The sequence below is a fragment of the Poecilia mexicana genome, unplaced genomic scaffold (assembly GCF_051168715.1).
Source record: "Poecilia mexicana isolate PSO_F unplaced genomic scaffold, ASM5116871v1 scaffold_19, whole genome shotgun sequence".
NCBI classification, from domain to species: domain Eukaryota; kingdom Metazoa; phylum Chordata; class Actinopteri; order Cyprinodontiformes; family Poeciliidae; genus Poecilia; species Poecilia mexicana.
Window position 1 is genome coordinate 683846 of NW_028263388.1, and position 24304 is coordinate 708149.

Consider the following 24304-nt stretch of genomic DNA (forward strand, 5'->3'; position numbering starts at 1 on the left):
GCCGGACCATCAGGAGGAAAACACCTTTAATCTGTTTCTCCAGTTTTAACCATCAGATCCCTCCATTTTTTCATTCTAGTTTATTGCAAATTTTCCTAAAAAAGGTAAAAAACCAAACTCCTGCTCCCTCAGTCTGACGTCATGTCATCGTCTGCGTTATATAAACATAAAAACAGAGTTTAAGTTCTTTCAGTTATTATAATGTTTGCGTGTCCAATCTGTCTGCCTGTTTTTTCTCATCTTTTTTCTTCTATTGTAGATTTTGTAAGCGGTTTTATTTAGGAGAATATCACAAAATTCCTCACAAATATTTTGAAAGCGGCTCCACAACAGATCTCTGGAGGGATTGCTTCATGTATCTCAAACTTACATCCAACTGGTTTTATTTTGAAACTTTATGAATTTCCCAAGGAGATTAGCTGCAAACTTCCTTTAAAAAATCTGTTTTTGATTAAAAATCAGGAGAAGCGCTCACAAATCCCCTGGATGTGCTTTTTATTAAATCAATAAACCAACTCAGTGTCTGCTTCAGCCTCGCTCAGCGTGGCTTACCGTTTCATTTATGACCATAACAACAAAAATGCATGACCACTAGAAACGTCCCCAGCTGGTAAAGTCTGAAGTTTTATAAATCTATGATTTAATGAAAATAAAATATTTTAACCCAGCCTAACAAACTCGATGTGAGTTCAGTCTAATAATTCCAGCAGTAATTTTAAGGGCTTATCTTGTTTTACTGCAGGTCAGCTGGTCTGATTCATTATTAATAAATTCATATTTAACACATTAAATATGTTTTTTATTCTTCAGGAATAAAAAACATCCACAGCAAATGAAGGCAAAATGGAGTCGGTACGTTTTTCCTTCCTGGGTGGAAGGAAAAACCGGTTCCGACCCGGTTCTGACCTGCCATCAGATTAGACGGATGACATCAGTTTTTAAGTCTGGTCTCACACTCCCAGCTGGATTTAGATCTGCACTTTGACTAGGCCATTCTTCCCGACCTCTGGACCCTGAATGTCAGAAGGTGTTGATAAAATCATAAACTGTCTGCAGTCGATGATTCCTTCTTAGAATTAATCTTTTCACGCTGATCAATCTGTCCAGGATTTTGCGAATGTTTTAATGATTTATTCTGATCAGATTTAGACATTAAATGGTTCCTGTGAACTGGACGGAGATGCGGTGTGATGTGATTTTCTCCCTGCTGTGATAAACAGGAAGTAGAACATGAACATGGACCAGAGACCATAGACATAATATAAGAGTAGACCCCGCATTGGCCGCTCCAGTGCAGGAAATACGGCGGCCATCTTGGAGCGGTATATCCTCCTACTTTGCTCAACCAAAACAGCAGAAGATGCCTCAGCACTGAGGGACATTGTTGTTCTGGTCGATGGATTATTGATGTGAGGGCTCCACAGACAACATTTCACAAGTAAGATGGACATATTATTGTGTATATATTGTGATTAGAATATTACTTTACTGTATTTATGTCCACCGAGATACCAGCTAATATTAGCTACAGTGCTTGGTGTAATACGGGTTCAGCCCCGCTATGAAGGCTAACTGAGATTCTGTTAATCTAAAGAAATTAATTATTCTCTAACATTGACTTAGATTATCTGACACAAGGGCCTATATTAGAAATGAAACAATATAACACATATTATAAAACTTATATTATGTGTTATAACATTCACCGGCAAAGTTTACACAGGTGGTAAAGACTATTATTTATATTCTTTCACTCTGTCAAAGTAAGATACATCCTAAATCTTCCGTTTTTGTTTTGAAAGTTTCCTAAAGACACGATGTGAGGAGCATATTTAAATATGATGAACTATGTATTAAAAACATACTTAAATAATACAATTCTTTATAAATGTAGCTTTGATAGATGTTTGAATATGGTTTACAGTAACAAAAAGTGTGTTATGATCGATTAAATCCGCTGATACGTCATTGTGCTGCTAAACACATAACGCTGAGTGGAGTGGAGTACCGCTCCAAGATGGCCGCCCTAAATCTCATCAGCGACAATAGGCAGAGCGGTGCATGAGGGCAGTGGCGCAACTGCACATTATTCAGGTGGATGCGAAAAGATAAATCGCCCCCCCCCCAGGGAAGGAACTTCAGGGTGAAGGACCAACGCTCAACACCCCCATGTTTCTGTCTCATATTTGTGTGACATTAAAAGGAACTTTAGTTTTTCCACTGAAAGCTCTGGTTTGCATAGTAAATGCCATGTGAGTGAAGTTTTATGGATGATGCTCTGATGTCCCATTCTCCTGAAGGCAGCACAGAGCTGCACCACCAGAACTACGGTTCTATCCATGTTTTAATGCTGCAGAGCTCAGTCGGTTTGCAAATAGTCCAAAGTTTAAACTGGCATGTTGAACATCTTTTATCTGGTCATTTTGTGGAATATTTAACAACTAGAAAATGGCACAAAATAAGAATATTTCTACCACTCTGATTGGCTGCTGTTAGGCCTACTGATTTTAACTTGAATGTTCATTGCATTTTTCATAGACGCCTGTGAGTGAAAATAATTTCTATTCCCATGGTTTTTTTGTTCTCTGGGAAATTATTTTTGATGATAAATACAGAAACAAGCATAAAAATCACAACATCTGCAATAGTGATAGTAACATTAATAATAAAATAATAGTCAGTGCAAAGTATCCTGCAGATTCTTTGGTGGGGGCGGTGAGGGACCTGGATAAGGGCTGGGGGGCGCTGGCCCAAAAAGGTTGAGAAACACTGGTCTATCCTTATATTATGTCTATGCCAGAGACCATAGCAGTTCTTCTTCCCCTCCAGGTTTGAACATAGACATTTTTCAAAGTGTGGTTCCTTTGGTAAGGCGCAGCGCCACCAGTGGACAGGAGGGTTCACTACATCAGAATTTATTCAGCTAACAGTTAGCTAACCTTTCCATGTTTCATTAATTATTTTCCTGAAAAGCCAAAAACCAAATCAAGCGAAAAACTTTTTTTTGTAAAATTGAAAAAGTTTTTTGAATTTTTCCACCTTTTTTAATGCGACACTTCAAAATACACAGAAAAAACATTGATGGAAACACGATTTATGTCAGTTTGGACTTGGGTAATGGACAGTGAATGAAGGAGTTATTCGGTCCTGATGAATTCAGCGACCCGTCCGGTCAACAGCATGACGTTTTAAATAATCCTAAGAATAACTGCAGGTTCTGGTGTGTAAGGAGGATTTGTTACTTGTTTATAAATCATATTGAGTCCATTCATATCTGAACTGCAGTCATAATATTAAGATCCTGCTGAGTCTGTCATTGATTTCCTGCAGTCCTGCTGCTGCAAACCCAGATGATATAAACTGGAAAAATATACATTCATGTTATGAAAAGATCAATTAACTCTGGGCTATGTCTGCATACACGGCCGCTCTCCACACACACATCCTGACACAAAATCAAACACATCTGCTAAACATCGCAGTAATTGCAGCTCCATCAATACCATATTACCTGCTCCTTTCGCTGCCTATTGATCCTGGCGGCTGCGGCTGTTCATGCGCTGCATTTAATGCGCTCTATTAGCTGTTCCAAGTGTCGGGCCTGACGATGCATCACAGCTGAGCTGAAGGGTGGAGCAGCGCAGCGCCCATCAATCTCTGGCCGCCAAGTGGCTCCGTCTCAGAGGACACGTCCTGGAGCCTGAGCTGCCCTGCAGGACGCTCACTGACAGGACAACCAGCTAACTAACTAACTGAACTCGGTGTGAAGCAGCAGTTATTAAAAGCAAAGAAAGATGAAAAATATGCTGAATATGTTTTATTTTTGCTGTCAGTTTAAACTCTTCTCCCTTTGTCTTTTTGTCTCTTCAGGGTTTGGAGTGTTTCTGCGTCTGCAGAATCTAATGCCTGAACATCCGCGGCTGAAGTGTCTCCGTTTCCTCCTGAGTGCGACTTGCTTCTTATTGACCATTAACCTTTGACCTCTGAGGAAAGCGCTGGGTTATTAAACGAAGAGACTCTCAGTTCCCTGCAGGAAAATCTGATTTTGTTCTCCTCTCTGCTTCTGAAGCAGGAATTAAGTAAGTCCGGCTCTCAGGGAACAGGTGTCATGCAGAGAAACGGATGGCCTGTCGCGCATCGCTCTAAACTCGCATATTGATGAGAAAATGGACCGAAATACGGCCAAAGATGAAACTTTTAAAGATGTTTGTATCACACTTGTTCTCTGGGCTCAGGGAATAAGTCTCATATCAGCAGGACAATAGACAGGGGATGCAGATATTAGCAGGCTCAGAAATGAAAATGCATCCCTCCTGTGTTAATAGGCTGGACAGCTAATGGTGATATTAAACCTTCTACGTAACGGGCCTCTGTTTTCTCATAAGCTATTATGGCGTTAAAAGAAAAAACGGTGAATTACAAACCATGAGTGGAGAAAATGTTCACCAGACGCTGACCGTAAAACATTGGACTCGTGTGTCATTAAAGGTGTCAAACTGTAGTTATTTCAATTCACTGTTTAGGCCTGACATGGTAAGGAAACATGATAATGTTACAAATATCCTTAAAAGTTTCACTTCGGTCATATTTCAGTCTGTTTTCTCATCACTATGCGAGTTTAGAGCGATGCGCGACAGGCCAGGTTTCTCTGCTGACTCCATCCTCACGAGTTCTGCAGAAACTTTCTGCTCTACAAAAACCATGGAGGGGATGTCGTTTCTTTCCTCCCTGAGGTCTAAACAAGTCATTCCTCATAAAGAACTGATTTCTTTTTGAGAAAGATTATTTAACTGATTATTGATTAAGTTACTGATCCAAGTTATTATGTAAATCCTTAAACAGATGAACACACAGGAAGTGGAGCCTGACAGGCGATGGGCTCCCTGCAGACGTTCCCCGTCTCCTCTGTGGGAAAACCCCGGTGACCCGAGGAGCCCAGAGACTCCGAGTCCAGCCTGCTGCTGCGTGGGACGGAGCCCAGTTTAGATTTTAGAGCAAAGAGGAATGAGGCCTGATGGGAGCACCGTTTCACAGCACAAATCTGACTTATTCATCAAGTTATTCATTTATAAATGTCACCGTTTCAAACCAAATATTTAGATCAAATGCAAATTCACTTGCTTGAAGTATTTCCGTTTGGTCCACCGCTTCCTGTGAAAACAGGAACCAAATAAAAACGCATCGAATCGTTTTTCTAAACATCGTTGAAATCATATTTTACGTGAACCTTAATGTGACTCAAACCGAACGGTACCAGAGTTCACCGTTCTTTCCCCGGTTGGGCCAGCTGTTGGCTTCAGGCTCCAGAACCAGAACACCCAGGGTGTCCAACCTGTGGTTCTGGGGCCGTTTGTGTCCCCAGAAATAATTTTATTCGCCTCCTAATCTTAAGTCAAGAATGGTACAAATTTGGCCAACAAAACAATTGATGACCCCAAAACTGTAACCTGTCAGTTTGTCTTGTAATGAGGCGAAAACCTGAAGCCTTTTATGTTTCCGGGTCAGTCTGGACTTCTTGTTTCTATTATCAGAACTGTGTGGTTCCATTTCACAAACTTAAAGTCCACTTTAAGGGTAAAGGTCATCTGCAGATGCCTAATTTAGGGTCACCCTGATTAAATGATCCCCTCGGTATATTTCTTAAACTTCATCAAGTTAAGAAGTTATCAGTAATAATACATTGAATTAAATTCTGATATTTAAAATCTGTTTTTTCCAAGATTTTTTTCCTTTCCTGAATAATTTTTTCACAGCAAAAAATGAAATATCCTTGGATCGAAAGCAGAGCAGAAACTTCACCCAGCTGGATCTGGAGAACATATGTTTGAATCGATCCTCGGTTATATTTATTAAACTGTCATCACCAGGGCATGAGGATGAATTATTGTGAAATGTGAGATCCCGGACATTCATCCTGGGAATTAGTAATCAGGTTTGGCACATTGTCCTCGCTGCAGCCTTGATCTGCTAATTAGAGAGGAAACGTAGGTGCAAATCCGTTCTGATTTGCTGCCAGGAGCTCTGAAGTCTGGCTGCAGATGAGGATGTTGGTCTGGCGTCAGCACAAGCAGCTGGGACGTTACAGAGATATACGAGACATCTGAAGGAATCATTTTTAAATATTTAAGGTCTGATTCCCTTTTAAGATCACCCTGTTCTTGTTAGCGAGCTAGCGGCTCGCCTTCCTCTGGAAAATCTGGGTCACTTCTGTCTCATGTTCAGAAACGGCTCATTTAAAAAGCGTCCAGATTTCCTACGGTCCCTGAAGTAAACCAGCTTTATGCCGTTTCATTAGACAGAAACATGTTCACAGAAATTTCAGGCTGAGCGATGAACCCAGTTTGTCTGACTCCTCCACTTCCCCACTCCTTCAGGTCAAAGGTCAACAGATGACCACTCTATCTGCACCAGGAGACCCAGGACAGCAGTTGTTTAATCACAGCTGTTCTCCAGGTTGGAGCAGAGGATTCTGGAAAATGGAGGGGTCAGATGAACAGAAGTGACCCCTGGAAGTGAATGCACTTTGAACTGTAACCCCAGAGCTGGGTGGAAGCCCACAGAGGGTTCTGTGAACTGGATCAGAACTGGGACCAGTTGCTGGAGTCCCTTCAGAAATGAAGTGGACCCAGATGGGGGAGGCGGACTGAGCGCGCTCAGAGCGGCTCTGCTGCTGGATTATTACTGAAAACAGAAACATGCTCTTCATGGATGGTGTTTCCTTCTTTGGAACAGAAAAAAAAAGGTCATTTGAAAATGAATAGAGGACATTTGGTGACAGAAACTGTAAAACATCTATAATGATTCATAACTTTCAACATTTCTCACAAATTAACATCTGGAAAGTGTGGATTTGTGTTATGATGCATTTATAATATTTATAGTGGAGACTTTAATTTACTCCCTCTTTTGATTTTTTATTTTATTTGTTTTTTTTAGATAATATTTCCCACAAATCTGAACAGGAAGTGGTCGGCGCCATCTTGGTGGTCCAGCAAAGAGGAACGATGGGAGAATATAAAGAAAATGTCTGCTGTGGGGATGGACCCGTAAGAGACGGAAACCAGTCAGACGGTGTGAACGAGCTGCCTCTGATCTCCTACTGTGACATAGTTCACTGCTCAGTGAACAGGAAGAGTTTATCCAGCACGGAGGAGCTTCACAGCCTGAAATCCTTACAGTCACAGTTTAAACGGATTTCTAGAGGACGTACGAACTCTTCGAGTCAAAAACGAGGTTCTGCTGACTGGAGAGTGAGTACATGAGGTAACAAACACCCTGTTAGCTAGCAGATACATTAGCTAAGCTAACGCTGCTAGTTCGGCAGCAAGTACTGCAGTAAATATCACTGATGTTTATCTTAGTATTACACAGGCGGATAGAGTATTGAAAAACTGTAATTGATTAATAGTTATATTATTGATAAGTTAATTAGGAACGAGGCGAGAACTAGTTCTAAACTTGTGGCTTGTTTATTGTTGTCATAGCAACTGTTAGGCTACAAACACACTGCAGGCCTTAATGCTCATGTCCGAGTTTTTGTGAAAACGAATTTGTGTGTGGTCGTTCCGCATGCGCAGTAGAGCCCGCAGTGACGTCACACGCAGAGAGCATCATGTGTTTGTGGAAGTAACATGGATGCCAGAGTGACCGTATCCATATACCTATCAAGATGGCTGTCAGCTACAAAGTTTTCGTCATGTGAAAACTATTCAGTTCTATATTATCTTGATTTTATTTCTTCTGAAATTAATTTAAAGCTTAAATTAATGACTATATACAGAAATATGAACGTGACAGAAGCACCAGTCTGACACTATAATCTGAAAAAGATTGAGGTCCATGTCCAGTGCTCAGACCAATCGTTTATCAGGTGAAAATAAAATTTTACACATAGACGCTGGTGACCCCTGCTTGACCTCAGCGTTAAATCAAAGCAACACGCTGCCGACCAGCACCAGCTATAAACTAAACGGACTCGCATCGATCCCTGCATGCCGCCTGCACATCGCAATATCAGTGGAGCAGGACGGCGCTGCTGCATGCCTGTGTGTGATCAGGTGTGTGTGTGTGTGTGTGTGTGTGTGTGCGTGTGTGTGTGTGTGTGTGTGTGTGATTCCTGGCCAGAGTGCTCAGTTGTTTATGGCGGCCTGGTTCACAGGTCAACTGAGAGGTCAGAGATGAATTAAACGCTGACACATCAGAACTTCCAGTCTTATGTCAACTTCACGTCTGACCAGCGGCGTAAATTTCACCTCCCGACCAGCTAAAATATTTCCTGTGTTAGTGAGGACAAACTGCAGCTCGGACGAAGAAAGATGGCGGTTATCAGTATTACTGTGTTTGATAATAAATGCTAATAAATGTTAGCTCCATTGCTGCAGGCTTGATCTTGGTGGCTCCTAAACCGTCAGCAGATCCTTTAGCTAACAGTTTCAGTCTGTGAGGCAGACACCCTGCAGACTGTTTGATGAGGCTTTAAGCTGTAACCAACCCCTAGATCTACCTTTTCTTTGCAGATAAGCTCTAAATATGACATTTAGGGTTCAATCTTTAAGTTTCTCTGCACATTAGGACATTTTCATATGCATTTCTTCAGTTCTGCATTATTTTGCCTAAAACACAAATCTGGTCTGCCGTTGTGGTTTGGGCTGACATGATGCTGGTTCTCCGCAGGTTCTGAACCTGGTTCTGGTTCTGCTGGAGGTTTCTTCCAGTTTAAGGGAAGTTTTTCCTTCCCACTGTTGCCCCCTGCTGGTCAGGAGGAGTGACGCTGCCTAACGACTCATTTCTGCTGGGTTTCCGTAGATACAAACATTTCAAACTAATTTGAATAATAACCTGAACTTAATGCCTGGATTGATAGCTGGGATTAATTTAAATATATTTTTAAAGTGCCTCAAGACGACATTTGTTGTGAAATGTTGCTGTCGTAATAAACTGAACTTAATTAAAATTTGTAGAATGTCCACAAAATTGTAAAAACTAGAATCCAGTAGGATCTCTGAACTCTTTAAAACCCTTTTTGTCTAATCACTGCCAATAAACTTCACTTAAAAGGGTAAACTGTCCCTTTAATTACCGGGCCTACAGTTAAAGATGTGAGTGAAAAGTAGCAGAGATGTAGTCAGCTGCACATTTAGTTTAGTGGTGTTCCTTTCCTCTTATTTTATGTTCAGTGGAAGTCCTTGCTGTTTGACTCTTACATGGTAGACGGATCAGTGAAAAGGCCTGAAACCCAGAAGCATTTCCTCATTTCTCTCAGAAGATCCAGCTAATGCAGGACGGAGACTGCATTAAGTTACAGGAGCTAATGGACGGCGGCTTCTGCTGTCCAGCCTCCGTTTCAGAGTTCCTGTCAGGAGATTAACGCCACGCTTCAGGAACGTTTCAGTAAACATGCTGTCAACTTCTACAGAAGAGATTAAAGTCGTCGTCATCCTGCTGCTCCGCAGGGCCAAGTCATCTGCCCGGCAGATGTAGGTCGTGTTTTTGGCAGCAGCAGCGTGAACCGGTTTGAAATCGATACAAACAGGAGGAAGTGACGGTTTCTCCAGATAAATGACCCTAAAGCACGTCAGAGTAAAAAGATTTAGTCACAATTTCACTTAAATAAGAAAATCAGATACAAAATTCTCAGAAAAAAGCACCTCTACAACAGTTTGCTTTCTAATAAATTAGGTTTGACAAAAATACAAAGTTGCATATATGAGCACCAGGCCAGAGTCAGTCAGGAAACAGCTGGGAGTTTTTGTTCAGGTGTGTAAATATGCAAAGCGTCGCTGAAGAGGAATCGTTCAGCACAGTTTGCATGTCAGGAGCCTGTTTGGACCAGGAGAACTTCCTGACTGCATAAAGAAATAAACTTTAAAAGTTCTTCCGTCTGAAATGTTAAAATTATTTTTGAACAGCTGATTCCCAACCTATGTGCTTTTATTGTGATAGTACCACGACTCAAAGTGCCTCCCTCGGTTTGTATGGTTCTGTTCGGGTCCATTAGCCCTTTGACCCACAGATTGACTGTATGAGTGCTTTTATTTTGACAGGTCATTGTACTTTCAGCTCTTTGAAGGCTGGAAGTTTGTGTGTCTCTGTGTCTTGTGCTTCTCAGTGGTTCTGAGGGATTTGACTAGGACTTCAGTTTTACTAATGTGGCTCAAGAACTACTAGCTTAAACAAGGTTATAACGCCTTGTTTCGGGTCGGTTCGGTACGATATTTTATCATGGAGGGAACCTTTTGCTAGCTCACCTTTGATTCAAAATCAGTGTTTGATTCCAAACAACTGGGACTTCTGATGTTGCCATTTCCATCCAGGAGTTTTTAATTTTTGGAGTTATTTAGTAAAGAATTGCAAAAAATGTTGATATTTCCCTCACCAAGTTGGATAAGCATTCCTTAAAAGTATTCATGTCGTCTGCAGATACAGCGACCGGTTAGCGGAAACAAAATAACGTTTCTTCATAAGCCCCACCCACAGCCGTCTGACCAATCACAGCCCGCCTCCCATAGCACTGTAGTGGAGGGAACGTCGTAGCTTGGCTGCGCTGTAGGTTTGCTCCGACCATTAGCGGAGTCCAAATGTTTTCTTTCATGGAAGATGGGGCCGGTTGAATCTCTCTCTTTTGTTTTCATCGTTTTCTCTTTGTTTTGGTGCTTTATGCGTATGTTCCAGTACCGTCTCCATAGCGACGTCCGAACGTTACAACATGGAGGTGGACAGACGTCGGATTTATTTTAATTTTTTAAAGCCGATTCTGAATCGCAGCAAATGAGAATCGGGACTTTTATGAGAATTGATTTTTTTTCATCGCTGCTGTTCTGTCTGTTTCTATTGTAAGGGAAACCCAAACAACTGACCGGTACCGCACCGTTCCTGGACCTGCTTCAGGTGTAGGTCTAGAGGACAACGGTCCGGTCCGGTTAGGGAAGAGCTGCTGATGTCACACAACACAGCCCTTTGATTGGGCGACAGAAAAACATCACTGTTTGCGATACTCAGAGAGACACGCATCAGGTTGGGTGTTTGGGTCTAACCCCGCCGGCCCAGTGGCGGTGAATACACCGGGCATAAAATACAGAACCGAACCAAGCTGACCCATATCGTACCGCTCAGTGGAATCAAGACATAAGAATAACTTCTGCAAGGACCTTGAGGACCTAAAAGTCTCTGTGGAAAAGCTTCACAACCAGGCTGGCATTGACAGATGGAAGATGTTTGGTGGGCCGGCGTTCAGCTCCAGCCAAAGTCTTGGCCGGTCATTTGGTAGAACTTGAGGTTAAAGGGTCTGTAGAAGTCTCTGAGCCTGAGCAGAACCTCAGTCGGTATCTGAGGATGCGGTCTGCCCTTCGACTTCCCCAGGCAACGCGGCTGGCTGCTGCCCTCAGGCTTCTTCAGGCAGGGGAAACCTTTGGTCTGGTTGAAGTAGAAGTGTTTGTCCGTCACCACGCGTTTGAGGCCCAGAAAGTCCTGGACTCTGCCCATCTCCCCCGCTGGGTCCGTCACCAGCCGCTCCCCGCTTACAAACAGGAAGCGCGACAGAGGAAAGTAGCGCAGCCAGTTCTCCAGGTGCTTGGCGTAGATGCCGATGCGTACGGCGCTCCAGGAAGTGTCGATGAGTGTCGCGCTGTCGTTGCGGAAGGCGAGGTTCTGGAACGATGGGAGCCCAGGAGATTTGGACAGCGTCTGGGTGTAATCAGAGATGGCTCGGGTCACTGGGTCTCGCACCACCACGATGAGTTTGGTATGGCGGCTCAAGGCGTGGACGCGCCGCGGAGCTTCTTTGGTGATGAAGTAACTTGGAGTCTTTTCCATGGTGATCTGACCCTCCAGAGTCCGAGGCATTAAACTCCTGTATAAAAAAACAACAAAAAACCCAGAAAGGAATTAGGATATTTAACCATTCATACGTAAAGAAAAATACTTTTCCCTTATTATCAATTCCTTCTAATGGATATTTTAAAAGCCTGAGTTTAATTCAGTGAGCTAGGGAGGAAAACAAAGATATTAAAAGACATCATAACCTCTTTATTCCACCGTCTGGAGTCTGGGTTGATTTTGCTTCGTCATGCTAGCTTCATTTCGCTAACAAAGCTACAGAACAGAAACTGTTAGCCCAGGAGCATGCTAATCCAGTTTTACTTCAGTCCTATAAAAACTGAACCACCTCTAAAAGCTACGCAGACAAAGAAAGGATGAAGAAACGATCAGAAAGAGCAGCGGCGCTGATGGCTGACGACTGGAATGTGTTGTCATTTTGGAGCTAGCTAGAATTAAAGTGGACCGGAGTCGGATTAAAGCGAATTAAGCAGAGCTGGTGTGAACGCAGCCTTGGCCTGGTTGTTTCCATTTTCTTGCTCTACAGATTATCATCGTCAGTCTGAAGGTTCTGGTTCTACTGGTAGCTTTAGGGAACTGGATCACTCTTCTATCTCCTGGCCCTGCTCTCTGATGAAGAACCAGGTTAATGATCTGTAAACCTTCTGAAACACCAGAGCAGGCTGTAGAGAAATGGAAGGAAATTACAGGGGAAGGAAAACCTATTTGTCTTGTGTCACTTACTATATTCAAGAGCAAGCATACTGCAAAAATAGAATGTACTAACCTCTGTCTTTTTCTACGAAGAGCAAAAAATACAGCTCCTTTCACCAAGTCAAGACAAGATTTAAATAATGGAGTTAGTTCATGTGTAAGCAGTGAAGAATGCCAGAGCTGCAGCTTTGAAGGAACCCTGGGCTGATTTCCATGCTTCCTCTCCGTCCTCAGCAGGCATGTGGTGGCGGTCGGGTCGGAGGCTTCGTGGTTGGTCTGTCAGTGAAGGTCTTATGAAGCTCTGTCGCTCTGATCCAACTTTACACACTTGGTTCCAAGTCCAGCATGTCCTCTGGCGCGCGGCGCCGAGCGCACCGCCTCGGCTCTTCACCAGAAATGTCTGAGCTGCATTAGCGGCTGGAGCGAAGCTAACCGGAGGAGAACACAATCCCAAACTCAGAGGGGTTTTGGAAAGTGGTGGTGTTTCTATGGTTGGTTCTCTTTAGGGATCCTTTAAAATGTCAGTTTGGAGCCAAAGTTTATACCTCAACCTGCCTGCTGGAACCTGAATGGGATCTGGTGCATCAGCGGATTATTCCTGGTGACTGACTGAGTCCTACGGAAGAAACAAGCTTCATGTCTTATTTATGACCCAAGAGCTGCTTTTTAAAGTAAATTCCAGCTTTGGATAAAAACTTGTAGAGTTTCATGGTGAAAGGTTTTTCTGCAGTGATGCACCTAAAGCCTCAGATCTGGCACTATCTGTGTTTTCTACATTCTTCTAAAGTCTATCAGTGAACATGCCAAAGCATTAAGTGCTTCCAGTAAAGAAAACAGGGAAAGTTTTGTTCTTTAATGAAAATATCCAGAATTCAGTTGGAGGCTGTAATATGTGTGTCTCTCCTTTCAGCTGCAGAAAGGCCGACATTTTGTTTCATTTAAGGAATACAAGAAAAACTGGAAGAAAAATGGAACAATGTGTTAAAGACTGCGTTCTTGTGTCTCCTGTGGCTGCAGGGAGAAGGTCGAGTGTTTGCAGCAGAAAATCAGTTTAATTCCAAGCTGTTGTCCCTGCTGCAGGCGCAGAGGGCTTCCATCGACGCTGTGTTCACATGTTGGACTGCAGCAGGTCTGTGCTGCAGTCCAACATGCTGGTTCTGTGGTTCAGAACCAGCAGAGACACGGCGGATAGAGGCAGAGGCCTGCTGCTGATGCTAATGCTAATCCAAGTAAATAACCAAATATTCATAGACGTATTTCAGTTCCGTTGTTAGTATATAGAAATAATCGCATAAATAATCATTTTCCTTGTCATAAAATTTGTAACTTACCCACACTGAAAGCCTTTCATGTATTTGGTAGGTTTGAGTTTTCAGACTAGATTTTTCTGATGCTGCATAAATAATTTCAACAATCTTGATTCTGACAAAAATAAGTCAGAATTCGTCTTTGTCAGTGGCACTAATTCTCTTCCGTACTTCTCTGATGTAGCCTGACGTTTCTTAATCTCTCAACTGGGAAACTGGGATTAGGGTCAGTTTGGGGCCCATTGGGGGCCAGTTTGGGGCCCATTTGGGGGCCAGTTTGGGGCCCATTGAGGCCAGTTTGGGGCCCATTGGGGGGCCAATTTGGGGCCCATTGAGGCCAGTTTGGGGCCCATTGGGGGCTAGTTTGGGGCCCATTGGGGGACAATTTGGGGCCCATTGAGGCCAGTTTGGGGCTTTTTTCCCCTGTGGTGCGTTCAAAGACCTGCCGGCTGCCAGGAGGAGCCAGTGATTCCGGTCTGTGGCTGCAGCGTCTGTCTGGGTGCTGCATGATGTGGACCATGAGCCTCTCTGACATCTAAACATCCAGAAGTCATTTCTTGTCTCCATGTTTGTAGAACTAGATTGAATCATTTCATCAAAGGTTTCAGTTTCTCTGCTATCAGTTTGACATCAGATCAGGACGAAGCCGGTTTGATAAACACCAGTAAAATATCCCAGCTTCATGACTGAATCATGAATTATTACCAAACCTGTTAGAGCAACCAATGAATTACATTTGGATGAGACTTCCAATAAAATATAAAAGCCATTAATAATGCCTCTTTTCAGTTCTGGTGTTTATTGAGTATAAGTTAGAGTTGGCTCTTTTTTAGGGACAGGAAATAAAGGAGCTTTCTTTCAGCCTGCTGGTTGGCAGTGTGTTGCTGCACAGATTAATAATCCCTTTAAAACTGATCACTTCAGCAGGATGTTATTACTGATATTGTTGGTAGTAATTTTGGCAGAATGACTGAAGGTCAGAGGTTACGTCACTACAGTGTGATGTAAATCCTTCGGTTCTCGGTGGTTTGCAGCTCATCTGGCCGTCTGTGGCAGGTCATGCAGGCTTTCCGCCTGGCAGGCGCTCGGCGGTGAAAAGTGTTTTTACTGAGGAGGTTTGCATCACTGGGGTAGGTCGGTAGGAAAGAGCTGAAGAATGTGTCTAGCTGAGAGGAAAAACAGAGGCGTAACGGTTAATTCCTGCGTCTCAAGGCCTGAGAGAGAGGAGGTCAGTCAGAGTTTCCTCTCAGGAACCAGAACCAGAACCAAACAGGAGAACCTGAGAGTTAACGTCTCAAGGTTTCAACAAAGCCCAGCTTCAGCTCGTGATTCTGAGAGGAAATGGACTGCTTGGTCAGAGTTGCTGTGACGAGAAGCTGGAACTCAGCTGGAGGTTATTACATGTTAGCATCACATGCTAACTCTTTGAGACGTTGGCTTAGATGTAAAAACTTAAATCAGATCAACTTTTCATGTCTTTTTAGAGATTTTTAGTTGTTAAATAACTTAATGTTATGAGTTAATGTTAGGACCTAGCTTAGTTCCTTTGTGTGAGCTAAGCTAACCACGTGCTAGCTTTATCCTCTTTTTAAAAGAAAATGTAAATCAAAGTGTATGGATCTTTTTTAAATTTCCATATAATGTGTTATCACTGCTTCTGTTACTTCCTTTGTTTATGTTGAGCTAGCAAGCTGCTAGCCATAGCTTTATAATGCTGCAGGATGCTAAAACTGTTGTGTTATCAGACATGGAGAATTTTTGATCATAATTTAATACCTCTAGCTTGATCCTTTGGTGTTACCATTTATTTACTGTCCCTGAAAGTAAATCTCAATAAATAACCGGCTCATTTTCTTTGCTAGCTTGTAGCAGCTAGCCTGTTGAGTTCAGACACATTGGAGGTTTTTCTGTAATGGAGGCCATCATGGAGGCAGGAAGTGTCACTCTGTAATCTGCTCATCTCTGCACCAGTCTGTTGGTTCCTCCCTCCCTGCGATCAGGCAGGGCGTGGCCCCCGGCTCCCCCCGTGGCCCCTGGCTGCTCCTAGATAAAACCACACAAGGAGACCAGTGTGGACCAGCAGGAACACAACTTCTGATTTTCCCATCTGATAACTGAAGAGGGAGGGAGCAATTAGTGGCAGTGACCCACACACACACACACACACACACATAGCCTGAATGACACGGCCTCCGTCAGCCTGGGTGTTTGAGTCTGTCAGGGTGTGTAAATGGTTTCATGTTTCTCTTTTCTTCTTCATGACTCGGCCGGTTTATCATTTTCATGTTTCTTTGGGTTTTATTTCCGTGTTGGAACCAGAGCCAGCCCAAGATTATCTGAGGCCCTGGGCAGACTTTAATGTGGGCTCCCACTGCGAGTTCGGCTTTTCTCTTGTTAAATATCTATGATTTACAGATCAGCTGGTTTCTGCTGACGCTCACATTAATCACTTCATATTTATCAAACAAATTAATTTCTCTGATTTTCTTATTTGGTTTGACAGTGGAAGTCGAGAGAGGACAGAGGAGGAGCCAAGTTTAGAGACTCATCACAGTCAGAAACACTTTGCTGGTTTGGAACGATTAAGTCACTTAATGAAAAAAACTTTCTTTTTGTGTTAAATCAGGTCATTTAGTCTGACATATAAATGTGTTTGATGTGAAACATGCAGATGGACAAAAAGACAGGAGAAATCAGGAAGGGTGTGAATACTTTTCTACCTGAGCTGCATGTAAAGCTCTGAACCTGGAAACGCTCCGAATGTCTGCGCAGCACCTGGAGCCGTGCTAACCAGTTTCCTCTTGAAACCAGTCCAGTGAACCAGAAAACCAGTAAACCAGAAAACCAGTGAACCAGAAAACCAGTGAACCAGAAAACCAGTGAACCAGAAAACCAGTGAACCAGAAAAACCATTGCAGACTCAGCATCTCCATCTGTCTTCCTCATCAGTTATCCTCTAAAATGTGACACAGGTCAAAGGTCCATTTTCATTCCATCTCCATCCATCATCAGCTCTGATCTCAGACTCATTTACATATTTGTCAGCTCCACTTCCTGTTTATGGTTACAGTCTCAGCTCCACTTCCTGTTTATGGTTACAGTCTCAGCTCCACTTCCTGTTTATGGTTACAGTCTCAGCTCCACTTCCTGTATATGGTTACAGTCTCCGCTTCACTTCCTGTTTATGGTTACAGTTTCAGCTCCACTTCCTGTTTATGGTTACAGTGTCAGCTCCACTTCCTGTTTATGGTTACAGTTTCAGCTCCACTTCCTGTTTATGGTTACAGTCTCAGCTCCACTTCCTGTTTATGGTTACCGTCTCAGCTCCACTTCCTGTTTATGGTTACAGTTTCAGCTCCACTTCCTGTTTATGGTTACAGTCTCAGCTCCACTTCCTGTTTATGGTTACCGTCTCAGCTCCACTTCCTGTTTATGGTTACAGTTTCAGCTCCACTTCCTGTTTATGGTTACCGTCTCCGCTTCACTTCCTGTTTATGGTTACAGTGTCAGCTGCACTTCCTGTTTATGGTTACAGTCTCCGCTTCACTTCCTGTTTATGGTTACAGTGTCAGCTCCACTTCCTGTTTATGGTTACAGTTTCAGCTCCACTTCCTGTTTATGTTTACCGTCTCAGCTCCACTTCCTGTTTATGGTTACAGTGTCAGCTCCACTTCCTGTTTATGGTTACAGTTTCAGTTCCACTTCCTGTTTATGGTTACAGTCTCAGCTCCACTTCCTGTTTATGTTTACCGTCTCAGCTCCACTTCCTGTTTATGGTTACAGTTTCAGCTCCACTTCCTGTTTATGGTTACAGTCTCAGCTCCACTTCCTGTTTATGGTTACAGTGTCAGCTGCACTTCCTGTTTATGGTTACAGTCTCCGCTTCACTTCCTGTTTATGGTTACAGTGTCAGCTCCACTTCCTGTTTATGGTTACAGTCTCCGCTTCACTTCCCGTTTATGGTTACAGTGTCAGCTCCACTTCCTGTTTATGGTTACAGTCTCCGCTTCACTTCCTGTTTATGGTTACAGTGTCATTGTATGTGTCAGAAATTCCACACATTTCAGATTTTAATTTCTAACAGAAAACCTGACCAGGTCGTTTAACTGGATGTTTCTATGTGTTGTTTATTTCATAAAACCTCAACAAAACAGAGTCAGGTTGTGAATCAGTTCCTCCGTTCTTCAGAATCATTCATTCAGATCAACTGTAAACAACCAATAAAAACACCGTCTCTATGGAGACAGAGGGAAAATAAAAACGTGTCACCGTCGGCATGGAGGAAGCAGCTTATGAATAAACCTGATTTAAATCCTGATGGCAGCAGGATGAAGGCAGAGGAAACAAGTTTGGCTTGGTTTAAAAGCTCCAGGTTTTAAACCGACGGGCCCTGAATGCAGCACAGCTTTTCGTCTCCTGATTTCCCATCGTTCAGAGGGAAACCGCAGCGCCGGCTGCAGGATGCTAAACGCCACAGGAAAGCTTTTGTTCTCCACCGACCAGCCAGCGCTTCCTCCCAGCATGTTTTAGTTGGTTCCCAGCAGAGGAACCGGGCCAGGGACAGGGCCGTCAGAACCCGCTCAGAACCTGAAGCCCAGTTCTAATAAAACTCAGATCCCAGATCTAAACCATTAATTACAGCAATTAAAGATGAAGTTAAAAACAGCTGATAAGCAGATAAATCAATATTCCTCTAAATAGATTCATTATATTTGAAGGATTCCTTATTAAATATATGATGAAAGAGTAAAATAGTCAAGAAAAACTTAACAAATATGAGTTTAATAAAAAAAATCTTCCTGCGGTGACTGTTTTAAATATCTCACCGTTTCTATAAGCAGAGATTCTTTGGTAGGAGACAGAATCTGATTGGTTCTGATTGGTGAAAACGGACTGTTTTCTCTAATATGAGGACATTTTTGATTCTGGTTTTTCTTAATGTCATTAATAAATAAATTGTGTTTCCTTTAACACAACAAAAGGACATAAACAGCCTGAACATTTAAGAAAATAAAATTTACTTCAAATTTAAACCTTTAGCAATAAAAATAAATATGTAAGGGTGCATCTGTTATTAATATTTATCCTGTATCCTTCATTTAAATAGGACAATAACTCATTGACATTTAAACCTCTTTACCAAAACTGCATCATAAAACACAACATGTCAAAATATGAGACCAAATACACAAAATACATAAACTTGGCTTATTGTGCTACATATAAACTAATCAGATTAAACTATTTATTTTTTCATAAACTTTTTCAATTTTTTTCTCAGGTTTGATTTTATTTAACCAATCAAGAGGCTTAAAATTATGAAGAGGAAAGAAATGAAAGCAACAAGAAGCAATGAATTAATTAATTGTATGACAAATTCAAATGAGCTTAATTTAATTTCTGGTGGTTAATATTTGTTTACTGAGACTTTATTGTTTTGGGTTTTAATTCCATTTTATTTATGGTTTTTACTTGTTTTATTTATTTGGATATTTAAACTGTCTTCCATGTCCAATGATAAATGTTTGTTAAAAACTGTATTAATTTTTGAGAGGGAGAACTTGTATTATTATGCTATTATCAATATATTATGTGGAAATGGCCTCAAAACAATATTGTCATTTATACAATAATTTCTGGGATAAGTTCATTCAGTCATTTGTTAATGAATCTACAGTTATTGTATTGTTTAGCATTTATCAGCCTTGTTTAAAAAACTGACATAAATGCTATTTTAAGCTGTTTATTCCAGGAGAGCATCAACAAATAATCAATAAATTCAGTAAAATTAAGTACAGTGACTGTGTTCAGTTTAGTGATATAAATTATATATTTCTAACTTGTGACATCCTGAAGAAGCTTGTATCAAACACAAATGTTTTCCAAGAGCAGGATTTGTGTTTGTGGCGCAATGAGTGCTTTTCCAGTCACAACCATACAGATAAGTAAAAAAAATAATTTGTGTATTTAATTATAATTATCGTTATCAATCAATCAAAGTTTATTTGTATAGCATTTCAGCATCAAGGCATGTCAAAGTGCTTTACATAATTAAAATAAAAACAGCATGTGACATTGAATAAACAGTGAGAAAGACATTTTGAAAAAGATTAAAAAAGATAAAAACATTAAACCCCCTTTTAGGACTTTAGTTAAACGTCGTTTAACAAGGATTCTCACACCTCATAGCACCGAAATATCCCGATGAAATTCTAAGCCCATGTCGCTCAGCCTTACTCTAAACTTTGGCTGGAAGCTGCTTTTTTCTGTCAGCTTTAGATTTAATGTTATTATTATGAAACATTCCGGGCGCAGAATTGGTTCAGGAAGTTGTTATCTTAGTTTTCCTCCTCCACCATGTCTGTTTGAACACACCTTTCCGGCTGCAGGTCTTACCTGTACCAGCCCAGCCCCTTGTCGTAGCAGCGGTCGAAGAAGTGCGGCTCAGCGCCCACGGCTCTGACGTCCGGGTGGACCCGCAGGAACTCCAGCAGCGCCCGGGTTCCGCCCTTCTTCACCCCGATGATGATGGCCTGCGGGAACTTCTTGCTGCCGAAGTTATTGAAGATGGAGATGTTGTCGAGAGGCCGCATTCCGCCGGCGGAGTCCGCCAGCCGGTGCCGGAGCAGCGGCACCGCGGAGCCCAGGAGCCGCTCGCCCGCCGGAGCGCCGCTGCTGAACACCGGCCGGGGCAGCGCGTCGCAGCGGCTGCTGAGGCAGTAGCAGAGGTAAGTGAAGAGGAGGATCATGGTGAGGAAGACGGGCAGCCTGGACTGCGCCTTCAGGTGTCCGAAGTTGAGCGCAGCTCTCCATCTACTGCATCCCATGGAGGACGGAGCGCAGGACGGATGGCACGCCGAGGGACTTCATGGTTCAGCCGCGAACCGGATCATCTCATCCACAGGCGCGATGTGCGCCAAACCTGCCCACTGCGCGTCACGGCGGAGCGCCACGCATCCATCACTGAGGGACCCTCACGTCCCCGGACTGGAGAGCAGCATGCCGGGATGTTCGGCTGGTCCTCCGCGGGTTCTGGTCCCGGTGCTCCACGGGAAACCCACATCCACGCCCCGTCCGTCCAACACACGCCCCCTCCGGCCCCAGCCCTCGCTGCGCCACGGCGCGCGGAAATAACCCCGAAAATAGCGATTATCCGGTCAAAGAGAGGAAAAAGTCTCATGTTAAATGATTATTAGAGCAATTTCAGAGGAATATGGTCGTTAGTTTAATGATATTTAATGCGCTTTTAATGCACTGGAAGGGAAGGAGGCCTGGAGAATGATGGAGGAGGAATATTAGTTTGTGATTGTCGACCAGAGTTCATTTCTCCTCATTTCCGCTGAATCCTCCACACTGCAGCTCTGCAGCTCCAGATCCAGAGTCAGAGGTTTCATGGCTCCACGTCCAGAGAGGAGCCGCCTGCACGGCCACACACCCTGCTGGAGCCGAAGATGACACTGATGTATCCCCCAAACACACACACACATACACACACACACACACACACACACACACACACACACACACACACACACACACACACACACACACACACACTATTTTAACTAGTCATGATGCCTTCAAAGACCGTGGAGCCTCTTAAATCAACTTCTCTTCACAAACTGTATAAATTGGTTCTTACACTGTAAAAAATAAGAAAAACCTGATAAAAATATAAAACGGGGTGTTTTCTCCTTTTTTAATGAATATTGCAGAATTATTGACTTTAAATATAAACTCTTTATGTTCAATTTGTCAGATTTGTTTCCATCAGGACAGCAGACGTTTTCCCACTTCTATATTTAGTTTGTCAGCAGAGTTGAACTCAGACTTCCTGCTGAGAGACTTTCTAATCGAAGCTGAACTTTATATATATATATATATATATATATATATATATATATATATATATATATATATATATATATATATATATATATATATATATATATGTTCTCTAGTAATAACTCAGATGTAACTGGATGGATTTCAGGTTTTTCTGTTCTGATGGAATCTGCAGAATTGATTAAAAATATTTTCTGGTTTCTGTTGATCTCCAGTTTCTGTGCTTCTGGCTGCAGCAAAACATGCGATGAGTAAAAATGCTGCAGCAAGTCAAACTCACTTTATCCACCACAGAAAACTGAAGGAATTTACCAGAGATGTCACTGAGAAACCAAGAGCTCTGCTGCGGTTAGCAGCTGCCTAAGTATAGGCATGCAGCCATGCAGCCATGCAGGGCTGCATTAACACACGGGTGTGGCTTGGAGCGCAGCAAGGGAGGCAGGAAGACACGGGACTGCAGCTTCATGGAGGGAACGCAGAGGGAACTGAGTCAAGTTCAGTCCAGCAGCTTCAACCTCTAGACATGAAATAAAACACAAGAAGTAACAAAGACACGGAACAGCAGGACAGCAGGTAGTACCAGGTAGTATCAGGTAGTACCAGATAGTATCAGGTAGTACCAGATAGTATCAGGTAGTACCAGATAGTATCAGGTAGTACCAGGTAGTACCAGGTAGTATCAGGTAGTACCAGGTAGTACCAGGTAGTACCAGGTAGTATCAGGTAGTACCAGGTAGTACCAGATAGTACCAGGTAGTACCAGGTAGTATCAGGTAGTATCAGGTAGTACCAGGTAGTACCAGATAGTACCAGGTAGTATCAGGTAGTATCAGGTAGTATCAGGTAGTATCAGGTAGTATCAGATAGTACCAGGTAGTATCAGGTAGTATCAGGTAGTATCAGATAGTACCAGGTAGTATCAGGTAGTATCAGGTAGTATCAGATAGTACCAGGTAGTACCAGGTAGTATCAGGTAGTACCAGATAGTACCAGGTAGTATCAGGTAGTATCAGGTAGTACCAGGTAGTACCAGGTAGTATCAGGTAGTACCAGGTAGTACCAGGTAGTATCAGGTAGTATCAGATAGTACCAGGTAGTATCAGGTAGTACCAGGTAGTACCAGATAGTACCAGGTAGTATCAGGTAGTATCAGGTAGTATCAGGTAGTATCAGGTAGTATCAGATAGTACCAGGTAGTATCAGGTAGTATCAGGTAGTATCAGATAGTACCAGGTAGTATCAGGTAGTATCAGGTAGTATCAGATAGTACCAGGTAGTACCAGGTAGTATCAGGTAGTACCAGATAGTACCAGGTAGTATCAGGTAGTATCAGGTAGTACCAGGTAGTACCAGGTAGTATCAGGTAGTACCAGGTAGTACCAGGTAGTATCAGGTAGTACCAGGTAGTATCAGGTAGTATCAGATAGTACCAGGTAGTATCAGATAGTACCAGGTAGTATCAGGTAGTATCAGGTAGTACCAGATAGTATCAGGTAGTATCAGATAGTACCAGGTAGTATCAGGTAGTACCAGGTAGTATCAGATAGTACCAGGTAGTACCAGGTAGTATCAGATAGTATCAGGTAGTACCAGATAGTATCAGGTAGTATCAGGTAGTATCAGGTAGTACCAGGTAGTATCAGGTAGTATCAGGTAGTACCAGATAGTATCAGGTAGTATCAGGTAGTATCAGGTAGTATCAGGTAGTATCAGATAGTACCAGGTAGTATCAGGTAGTATCAGGTAGTACCAGGTAGTATCAGGTAGTATCAGGTAGTACCAGATAGTATCAGGTAGTATCAGGTAGTACCAGATAGTATCAGGTAGTATCAGGTAGTATCAGATAGTACCAGGTAGTATCAGGTAGTACCAGGTAGTACCAGGTCGTACCAGGTAGTATCAGGTAGTACCAGGTAGTACCAGGTAGTATCAGGTAGTATCAGGTAGTATCAGGTAGTATCAGATAGTATCAGGTAGTATCAGATAGTACCAGGTAGTATCAGGTAGTACCAGGTAGTACCAGGTAGTATCAGGTCGTACCAGGTAGTATCAGGTAGTATCAGATAGTACCAGGTAGTATCAGATAGTACCAGGTAGTATCAGGTCGTACCAGGTAGTATCAGATAGTACCAGGTAGTACCAGGTAGTATCAGATAGTATCAGGTAGTACCAGATAGTATCAGGTAGTATCAGATAGTATCAGGTAGTATCAGATAGTACCAGGTAGTACCAGGTAGTACCAGGTAGTATCAGGTCGTACCAGGTCGTACCAGGTAGTATCAGGTAGTACCAGGTAGTATCAGATAGTATCAGGTAGTATCAGGTAGTATCAGATAGTACCAGGTAGTATCAGGTAGTACCAGGTAGTATCAGGTAGTACCAGGTAGTATCAGGTAGTATCAGGTAGTACCAGGTAGTATCAGGTAGTATCAGGTAGTATCAGGTAGTATCAGATAGTATCAGATAGTATCAGATAGTATCAGGTAGTATCAGGTAGTACCAGGTAGTACCAGGTAGTATCAGGTAGTACCAGGTAGTATCAGATAGTATCAGGTAGTACCAGGTAGTATCAGGTAGTATCAGATAGTACCAGGTAGTATCAGGTAGTACTAGGTAGTATCAGA

The 24304-nt window shown here is 42.6% G+C and overlaps 1 protein-coding gene across 1 annotated transcript; it reads right to left on the reverse strand.

The window, feature by feature from the left end:
- Positions 1-9574: 9574 nt before the first annotated feature.
- LOC106910243 (heparan sulfate glucosamine 3-O-sulfotransferase 6-like) lies at positions 9575-21477 on the reverse strand. Its single transcript, XM_088016606.1, has 2 exons — positions 20232-21477; positions 9575-11848 (listed from the first exon to the last, which is right to left on the reverse strand). Exons 1-2 carry the CDS (start codon positions 20660-20662, stop codon positions 11230-11232), a joined length of 1050 nt encoding a protein of 349 aa, XP_087872732.1. The 5' UTR covers positions 20663-21477; the 3' UTR covers positions 9575-11229.
- Between the last annotated feature and the right edge of the window lie 2827 nt (positions 21478-24304).